Below are 8,841 nucleotides of genomic sequence, written 5' to 3'. Positions count from 1 at the left end.
TCAGATGAAGATGGTTTATCGAATGACAAGGATCCACATTATAAAAAAATTTTTTTTTGAGGAGCAAGTGCTAAAGATGTTGCTAAGTGCAGGTTCCAAAGGTGCTTCATGCATTTAATTCTTCTTTCTTTTTTTTATTTCCATGCGTGAAGGTGCAACTGCATTTCTGATGTAATATTAATGCTGCAGTTCCAGTGAACAATATAAAATGCAAGAATGAAGCAAAATGTCAGGAATGTCTTAGCAAATTGTGTAATGTATGTAATAATTGTCATACTGATGATAGGGAAGGTATTCACAAATGGAAATGTTCACATTAATTTTACACTTGAGTTTTACAATAATTCTACAGGCTTCTTTTAATGGAATTTCTTAAAAGTTACTGTACGTGTTCTACTTTGTAATTTTAGTTGTATTTTACTAGTATTTACCTTTAAAGGAAAAAAAGTCATCAGTATAACAATAATTGCATAAGGTCAATCATAATTGTCTGCTGGTGTCGTTTCAGAAAGACTTGGTTCAAACCTTTCATAACCAGAGTATAATCTCAAAAAAATTGTGGAATCCTTGATTTTAATTAGTTCCCAGGTATATTTACATTGTGCAAGACCCAGATGTCGAGAATATTCATCCATTTTGAAATAGGATTCTGTGATTTTAAAATCATGATTTCACACCCTTTTTTTTGTTGCATTTTTTAGGATTTGTACAGATTTACTGATCACAGAACAAGTATGGTTGAAAGTGATGTTATGGAAGTTTGTAAGAAAATAATAAAAAAAAAAGCTAGAGGAAAATGGTTTCCAGTCAGCTTTCAAAATAAACATGTTGGTGTCTATTAGACTATTTTTTTCTGAGCATTTGATGTTGAGAGCACTTCCATAAGATTTAATCAAACACATCAACTCATAATCTTGCCATAAAGAAATGGTTCTGTCAATTTTCAATTATTAGAGCTTTCTATTATAAATCCAGCAATGAATACAACAAAAACAGATATAAATGATTCATGTTCCAAACATTCATTTATTAATATACAAGAGGAACATAACACATGACAACAATTTTTATTAAATCTCATAACATATATGTAAACTTCCCCAAATCAGCATATTCAAGATAATTAGAGGATACCTTTCAAAACAAATGATTTCACCATGATGAACTCTTTTTTTTGGGGGGGGGGGCAACAATATAAATCCAGAGCTTGATGGCATGAATGATTAAATGGAGAGGGAGGTGGGAGTTCTTAATTCAATTTGGTAGAAGTTGGATAGACCAAAAGTTCTGTAGCTACACTTGCCTATTCTAATTAAACCACAATGGATTTGACTGGCAAGTGTGGATCCCCCCCCCAAAAAAAACCCAACTAACTCGCACCTCCTTCAGGCCCATTCGCCCTTTTAGGCGATAGCATTTTTGCATCAAAAAAGGAGTAGTTGGACCGATATTCTAAGCAAACTTTGAGGTTGCAGTCATTCTGAAAGTTCCATAACTTTCTTGACATTAATATTAAATCTCACAGAGATATGTCCTTGTTGATGCAGAAGGTTGACATGGTTCAAAAGGGTATTTGGTCTAATAACGCTCCAAAAGAAATGGAGTGTGTGGGTATACCTTCTTTTAATTATGGGCTCAGAATGAAATACAAAGCGATAAAATTGTCTGCCGGTACATCTTCAAAAATTAACAAATAGATTATAAAGATGGAATTTTAGTGCTAATGAACAGATATTGTTGCTTTTGAATTCCCTTTCAAATAAGCACCTTGCACATAATTGAGACATTTTTTTTTTCAAATACAATGATATTCACAAGAATAATGATGCACTTATTCTTCAAAATGCATCTGCAAAAAAAATAACATCTTGAATACAAAACGCTTCATGGTGATAAATGCTCACATTTTAAGTACTTTCTTATACAGATCGTTTTACAATGAGAACAGCAGGGGAAAAAAATGATACTGTCTAGAGACAACTAAACAGATATAGCCTACTACTTAATGATGTTTGCTGGTATACCAATATAAAGCAGGTAGGAAAAAGAAAAATCTTTTCTACAAACCCTTAAGTACATGCAACACATTTCTAGACAGCTGTGTTCTTTGTTTACAATCAGATTTCATCAACATGAATACTTTTGAATTAGCTTTTATCAGAGAGGGGAGCTGGGGCTGAAGATATCTAGTAAAGACAGGACAGTCATGCCCCTGTTAATGGCCTGATTTGAACATCTTTTGGGGGGAGGGAGGGCATCAGAGTTTTAATATTAAGTCAATCCTGGCTCTCCACGATCTTGAAAAAATAAAGTGTCTTTCCGTGGATATAGTGTTATAGTAACAACCTGAATCTAAACAATAATAGTGGCAGTTTTTTTTTTGGGGGGGGGGGTGAAGAAGCCCACTTTTAATAGAATACTTCAAAAGGGTGTTCAAACATTGAACATCATGTCAACTCCAAAATAACACAAGTTTGAAACTACAATTCTTAAAATGTCAATTTCAACTTCATAATTCATTTGAACTGTAATACGAAAATATAAATGTATGAATTAAAATTTGGATCATTCTTGATTCTTTTTTTTTTTCAGCAAAGCACTGGTTGTAACTATGATCAATCTCTGAAAGAATTTCTTTTTGCAACAAACTACAACAAACTGGTTAATGTAATTTCTACTTTGTTTTCTGGCTTTCAAAAATGTAATACTTCTATGGACACTGGACAATACAAAGATGAAAAACAAAGATATTTAAAAAGCAAAAGTGAATACAACATGCTGGATAACAAACCCTGCAAGTCTATACATGGAGTAGGAGTAAAACATTATTAAGAAGTACAGGAGTAGAAACAAAAATGAACAGAATAAAACAAAATGTCATTCCCACTAGAACATATGAAAAAAAGTGGGAATGATTTGGTGGTGGTACTAGCAACTGCTATGGTTTCCAATTGCCATGCTCTCCAAATTAAATACGAAAAAAGACAAGTATTATCAAAGCTAAAAAAGCAGTGTAAAAGCGTTCTATGAAAATAAAATGCAGCTTTTGATTTTTTTGTTTTCATTTTTTTTTTTAGTAAAACTAGTAGTAAAATGATAACAGTCCGGATTCAGCATTTGCTTGCAGCAACCCACTTTGAATTTGAAACCCATTGACATGTATGAAGGCATGTGTGATACATGATGTAATGCTGCGAGATTACAGGTATGTAGGATTCAAGGTAACACATTCAAATCAAATCTGAAATTGAAATCGTAGATCGTATCAATTCATTACAATAGAAATATTTTATAAGACCGCATGACTTTTGTAACAAAAAGATTTCAAACAAAATTATTGTCTCTCTTCATAAATAATTTCAATTGAATACTCCATAATACTGAGAACTAAAATGAATCGCTTTCTCGGGCAACAAGAAATTAATCAAAAAGGTATCGAGCATATAAATTCCAGCCATTTCCAAAAAAGTAATCTTACCAAGTGAAAGACCAAACTTTTCTTCTGAAAAAAAATGTAAATCAGTTGGCAATATATTTCTTAATTACATAATGTACAAAAATAAATCACAATGTCAAATTTTCATCAAAACACATTTGTCTGGCGTGAACTTTGCATAGAGCAGAAACTTCAACAAATCTAGGTCCTGTTATTTTTTATCATTAAGAACAGTTTTCAAGTGGTAAAAAAGTGAAAGATAAAACTTGAAAGCTGAGAAAATTTTGTATTTAAGAGCATACATGCAGGAATTTGAAAGGCATAATTTTTCTCTCAAGTCTCTACTGATAATAATACTTAGTTTCATTGAGTGCAGAAGATCAAAAAAATCACATAAAAGTTCATAAATCCCTTTCTGGGGATCAATTTCTTTTTTGGTCAAAAATTCATCATGAAATGGCAATAGTAAGAATTCATTACAATTACAATCAAATTTGTACTAAAATTGCTCTTTAACAATAAAGAGATAAAACTTGGTTTTCAAGCAAATACTGTGCATCTACAGCATAAGAAAAAGAATAAATTCACATCATGCCAGTCCTGGTTTGGAGTAATTCATCAGGAGCGAAAGAGAATATTCAAAGACTTTTATTTGACCCACAAGGAAAGTATTAAATACGTCTACTTTAAGTACTTTATTATCTTTTTACAGGAGTATACTAGTCTAACTAATGTGGCTATATCAGAATGGAAAAAAGGGACTAAATATCACTCTGTTTAGGAGCTGGCAGTGAACACATGGCAAGTTTTAATAGTACAGGCCCTCCTTATCTTACACCAAATGAACATATATATATTCACCAAATACACAATATAGCTTATATATTCTATAGATATGTTCCAACTATTTTCTTTCATTCAAAGTAATGAGGTCACAGTTAAACATCAAGAAATAATTACTTTCCAAGCAGCATACATAATTATGCAGCTTGCGTTAATAGTCACTGAATCCCAGTGCTATGTTCTCTTTCTGTGCCGTTTGACGTCAGGTCCTTTCAATGTCCACCACACAGCCAAGATTTACTGTTTCCCAATTCTGTATCTTGGCATACACCAACGCCAAAAAGGGCAACACCTTTTGTTAACACAAAACTGTCCAATAAAGCACAAAGAAATCGAAGGCAATTGAATTAGAAGCTTCACGATGCAACAATGCATAATGGAATTCAGTTCGTTTGTAGCCGTTCGGTTACAATGCTTTCCATATAAGATATTCTCTTTGATTTAATCATCTTCTATGTACACGCATAAATGAGAGTCTATTGCGGTATATGATGGCGCTCTCTGAAGTGATGCAACGCTATACTATCCAAGGGCAGTTCTCAATCCTTCTTGTATTGGACTCCATGTAATAAAGAGTTCCGTTAATAAGACATCCATGTCTTAATCAGTAGCACCAAGAAAAATATTCCACATCGGAACGGAACAAACTGAAGTCTGAAGCGGCAAAATGAAATCACAATGTTAATTGCATACCAGATGCTAAGTCCTGCTTCCCTTCCGCCACTGTCAGTTTGCATACGGATAACAGTCCCGACTTTGTGGTACTTTGTAATAAACCTGCGGCGAGAGCGGCGCCCTGTATCCCATAAAAGCCATTCGCTAGAGAGAACACAAGATAGAGTTCACTTTAGTTAGGAGTCTTTAAGTCCGGCCGGGTCCGTATAATATAACATACATTTGGAGAGGCTATCTTCCATCAATATATCATCATTCTCTCACATTATACTGCATCGTTTGGTCCATCACAATATTAAAACATATTAATAATAATTATATCTCCTAGTATAATCAAAGTGGATATCATTTCCCTTTTTTTCTTCGTTTTTCTTACACCAAGGCTATCATGTTGTTATTTTACATGTAAGTCAATTCTAGGGATACATGTAGTCTTTATCCACAGTCTTCACAAGACACAGTCATAGTTTATAGTGAGGTAGGGAGGGGTAAGTGCGTAGTGCTATGGGGTTGGGTGGGGTGGGGGTAGAGGATGGCATCGGGGGTGGTGCTGGATATGATGAGGCGAGGGTGGGGTGGGATAGGGAGGGAAGGGGGTTCCTCTATACAGTTGATTCACTACTGTGTCTACTATGTTGGCTGGCGTAGCCGGAGTCTACCTCGCTCTCTTGGAAGGTTTTCACCGGTGCGTCGCCCACCGCTTCCAGATCAAGATAATCCTGGGATGAAAAGAACAAGAGAACAAAAAATATATAACCATCGGTTGGTAATAATCATACTTACTTAGATTTATGGTTGAAATCGTACATCATTGGGTATTCATGCTAAAATGAGTGTTATCCATCATGCAGAATGGAATCTGATTTCATGACCAACAAATGTTATGTAGCTATCTATGTTTAACCCATCGCCCCAAATGGTTAGGTAAGCCATTTTTTTTCATGCCATTACATGATTCTGAGTTCCCACAATACAAATTTACTGAAATCAATTGCAATTGTTGTTAGATTGCAGCCGCATTATTTCTAAAAATTATCTAAAATCAGTAGCAATTGTTGTTAATATGGGGACCTGTTATTTTTCACCAACAAAGTTAAATCAATTGTAATTGTAACAGATTGGATACCTGATTTGATGAGACGGAGATGATGCGATCGAGGTCTTCTACGAGCTCACTGAATGTTGGTCTCTGTCCCGGTGATGTCCTCCAACACTCACATAAGATATGATAGCTGAAATATAAAAGACAAAAGATATGTTACCTAGAACAGTGCTGCTGTCACATACCTGTGACAAAGAACCCATACTTGCCCAAGAAAGATACATGGTGTACCGTGAAACCTACTACACTAACCCATTATGTATCAACCATGCTTCTGGCTATCAACATTTGTAACTTCTGACTAAATTTGAGATTGTTGACTGGGGAGAGGCACCGACCTCTGACCATTAATTTGGCAACTGATATAATATCCATTCAATTGACAAAATATCATTTTAACCCTGTCTACATGTACCCTGAGATATTTTGTCCCAGTTATATAGGGATATGCTACCAAAGAATCTTACAAGGTAACATCTCTCGATTAATTTCCTGACATCATCATAACACAACACAAGACTACACAACATGCCTAACCTCTAACCTTTTCACTCTTAACTGGTCTTGTTATTATCTATTCATGCTGAACTTTTTCGCCAGCATCAATTGGTAATGCTCATGGGGCTGCGCTTTCGACTAAAAAACAAAATCTCTTTGAGAATCCCTCCCCTTTCCTAAAACCTTGACATAAATTGACAGATTTTTTTTTTCTCTCTTCTGAGGCAGTGTAAAACTGAAGTATCAATAATCATATTCGCGGATGTGGATATGTCTGCTATATGCACTTGCAAGAGCTTGCTGATATGTCCTTGTACATACACACACAAAAAAAATGTTCGGATTTATGCAAGACCTATCAGGATACTATATAAAGCACATATATCCACCAGCCTAGGCACTTTAAACTTACATTTCTAACGAGGTATTCTGAGGTTTCTCCAATCTCTTGCCTGAGCGTAGGTAGTCGAACATCTGTTCAACAGGAACGCTAGGGTAAGGTGTACCTCCCAACGTCATGATCTCCCAAAGAAGAATACCAAATGACCAAACGTCACTTTGGGTGGTGAACATACGATCGAACAGTGCTTCCGGTGCCATCCATTTTACTGGTAACCGACCCTGAAAAGCAAAATAAACATCGGTTTGGTTATGAGTATTCAGTCATACCAGTTTGTAACGACTTTGTTATCTATAACTATACAAGTCATAGGAATATATCATATACATATTCTTTTCAAAGATGATTGTGTAGAGATGAGAGGTCTGGAGGAACAGGAAAATGTGAAGTATATAAAAAAATCTTACATCTGTAGTCTTTCTGTAGAAGTCAATGTAGTGGATATCACGAGCGAGTCCAAAGTCACAAATCTTCATCTCAAAGTCTTCCGTCACTAGAACATTCCTGGCTGCCAAGTCTCGATGAATGCACTATTGATAAAAAATGAGTAATTAAATAAAGAGTTAAACTGCTTCCAGATTGGCTCTGGTACAATGAAGTTAGGAAAGGAGAACCAATGCACAATTATAGACAGTTTTTCAAATCGCTCTTCTTTGGATTACTGAATCTCATTTCCTCGGGTTGTAAGTTGAAAAAGAAGGGGGGGGGGGAGCTGGGATACTGGCAATTTGGATTAGAGGAATAGGTTAAATATCTAGGTTTTATAGCATTTCATGGTAGAAGTATTGTCTGCATGAATTAAAACCTCAATTTTAATAATATTGACAGGCAGTATATCATGGACTGAGTACTGCTGATTAATTGAAGATTTAAGATATTGTGATATTATTATCATTTCATGCAGCCCATTATTATACAATAATACAACAAATGGATTTATAGAGTGTTTTGGGGCGCTCGCGGCTAAGTAGGGATTCTCACCTTCTTCGAAGCCAGGAACTCCATGCCTCTGGCCACCTGGTAAGCCATGGACATCAAATCTTTATTGGTCAATGTTTGGGAGGTGGTCAGGAGGATGGACTTCTCGTACTCCTCAGGTGGACGTCTTGATCGGAGGAAGTCACGCAGGTTACCGTGGTGAGCAAACTCAACAATGACATAGGGTGGTCCTGTGATACAGGAAGGGGTGATAATCATGTCATGAAAATATTGGTCTATTCATTGAGACAACCTAATTCATATATTTAAAAAATAAATCAATCTGTTTGATAATAATCTTTAACAAAGTATTTTGTTATACTAATACCCTTTTTAGACAGGCTAAAATTTCCTTAACCCCGTACTATTGGTGGGGCTAAATGGCAATTTAGCCCCACCTATAGTACGGGGTTAAGCTTAGCCCACTTTCGTTTTACACAGAGTTTTTGCAAAGTGGGCTACCCCACCTATAGTACGGGATTATTTGGCCCTGCAAAAAAGCAGGGTTATCCCACCAATTGCGGTGCTAAGAGCAATAGTACGGGGTTAAGATCGCATGTGTAAAACGAAAGTGGGCTAAGCTTAACCCCGTACTATAGGTGGGGCTAAATGGCAATTTGGCCCTACCTATAGTACGGGGTTAAGGAAATTGTAGCGTGTGTAAAAAGTGTACAAGTGAAGCACTTGTACTACGAATGATCGACAAAAACCACTAGTCCGGGGTTAGCGAGTTTCGTGTGTAAAAAGCAAGCATTCCTTATCCAGGGTTAGCAATAACAATTTGGCATGTGTGAAAAGGAAAAAAAATAGTACGGGGTTAGGGATAGTACGGGGTTAGCGATAGTCCGGGGTTAAGAAAATCCTGTGTAAAAAGGGCAAAAATTTCAGGATTTTCTTTTTAGAATTTGC

General features: G+C 35.8%; 1 protein-coding gene across 3 annotated transcripts in view; it reads right to left on the bottom strand.

Annotated features, from left to right (window-relative positions):
* Positions 1-415: 415 nt before the first annotated feature.
* LOC121425598 (fibroblast growth factor receptor-like) overlaps positions 416-8,841 on the bottom strand; it is a 62,394-nt gene continuing 53,968 nt past the window's right edge. For all 3 annotated transcript variants that reach the window (XM_041621711.1, XM_041621712.1, XM_041621709.1), the window contains 6 exons: positions 7,936-8,123; positions 7,362-7,484; positions 6,967-7,175; positions 6,081-6,186; positions 5,614-5,673; positions 416-5,098 (listed from right to left, as the gene is read on the bottom strand). In XM_041621711.1, coding sequence (XP_041477645.1) covers positions 5,006-5,098; positions 5,614-5,673; positions 6,081-6,186; positions 6,967-7,175; positions 7,362-7,484; positions 7,936-8,123 — 779 coding nt within the window. In that variant the 3' untranslated portion in view covers positions 416-5,005. The remainder of the gene's footprint in view (positions 5,099-5,613; positions 5,674-6,080; positions 6,187-6,966; positions 7,176-7,361; positions 7,485-7,935; positions 8,124-8,841) is intronic.

The sequence above is a fragment of the Lytechinus variegatus genome, chromosome 12 (assembly GCF_018143015.1).
Source record: "Lytechinus variegatus isolate NC3 chromosome 12, Lvar_3.0, whole genome shotgun sequence".
NCBI classification, from domain to species: Eukaryota; Metazoa; Echinodermata; class Echinoidea; order Temnopleuroida; family Toxopneustidae; genus Lytechinus; species Lytechinus variegatus.
Note: the sequence above shows the minus strand (reverse complement) of the source record. Positions and strands in the feature narration are given on the sequence as shown.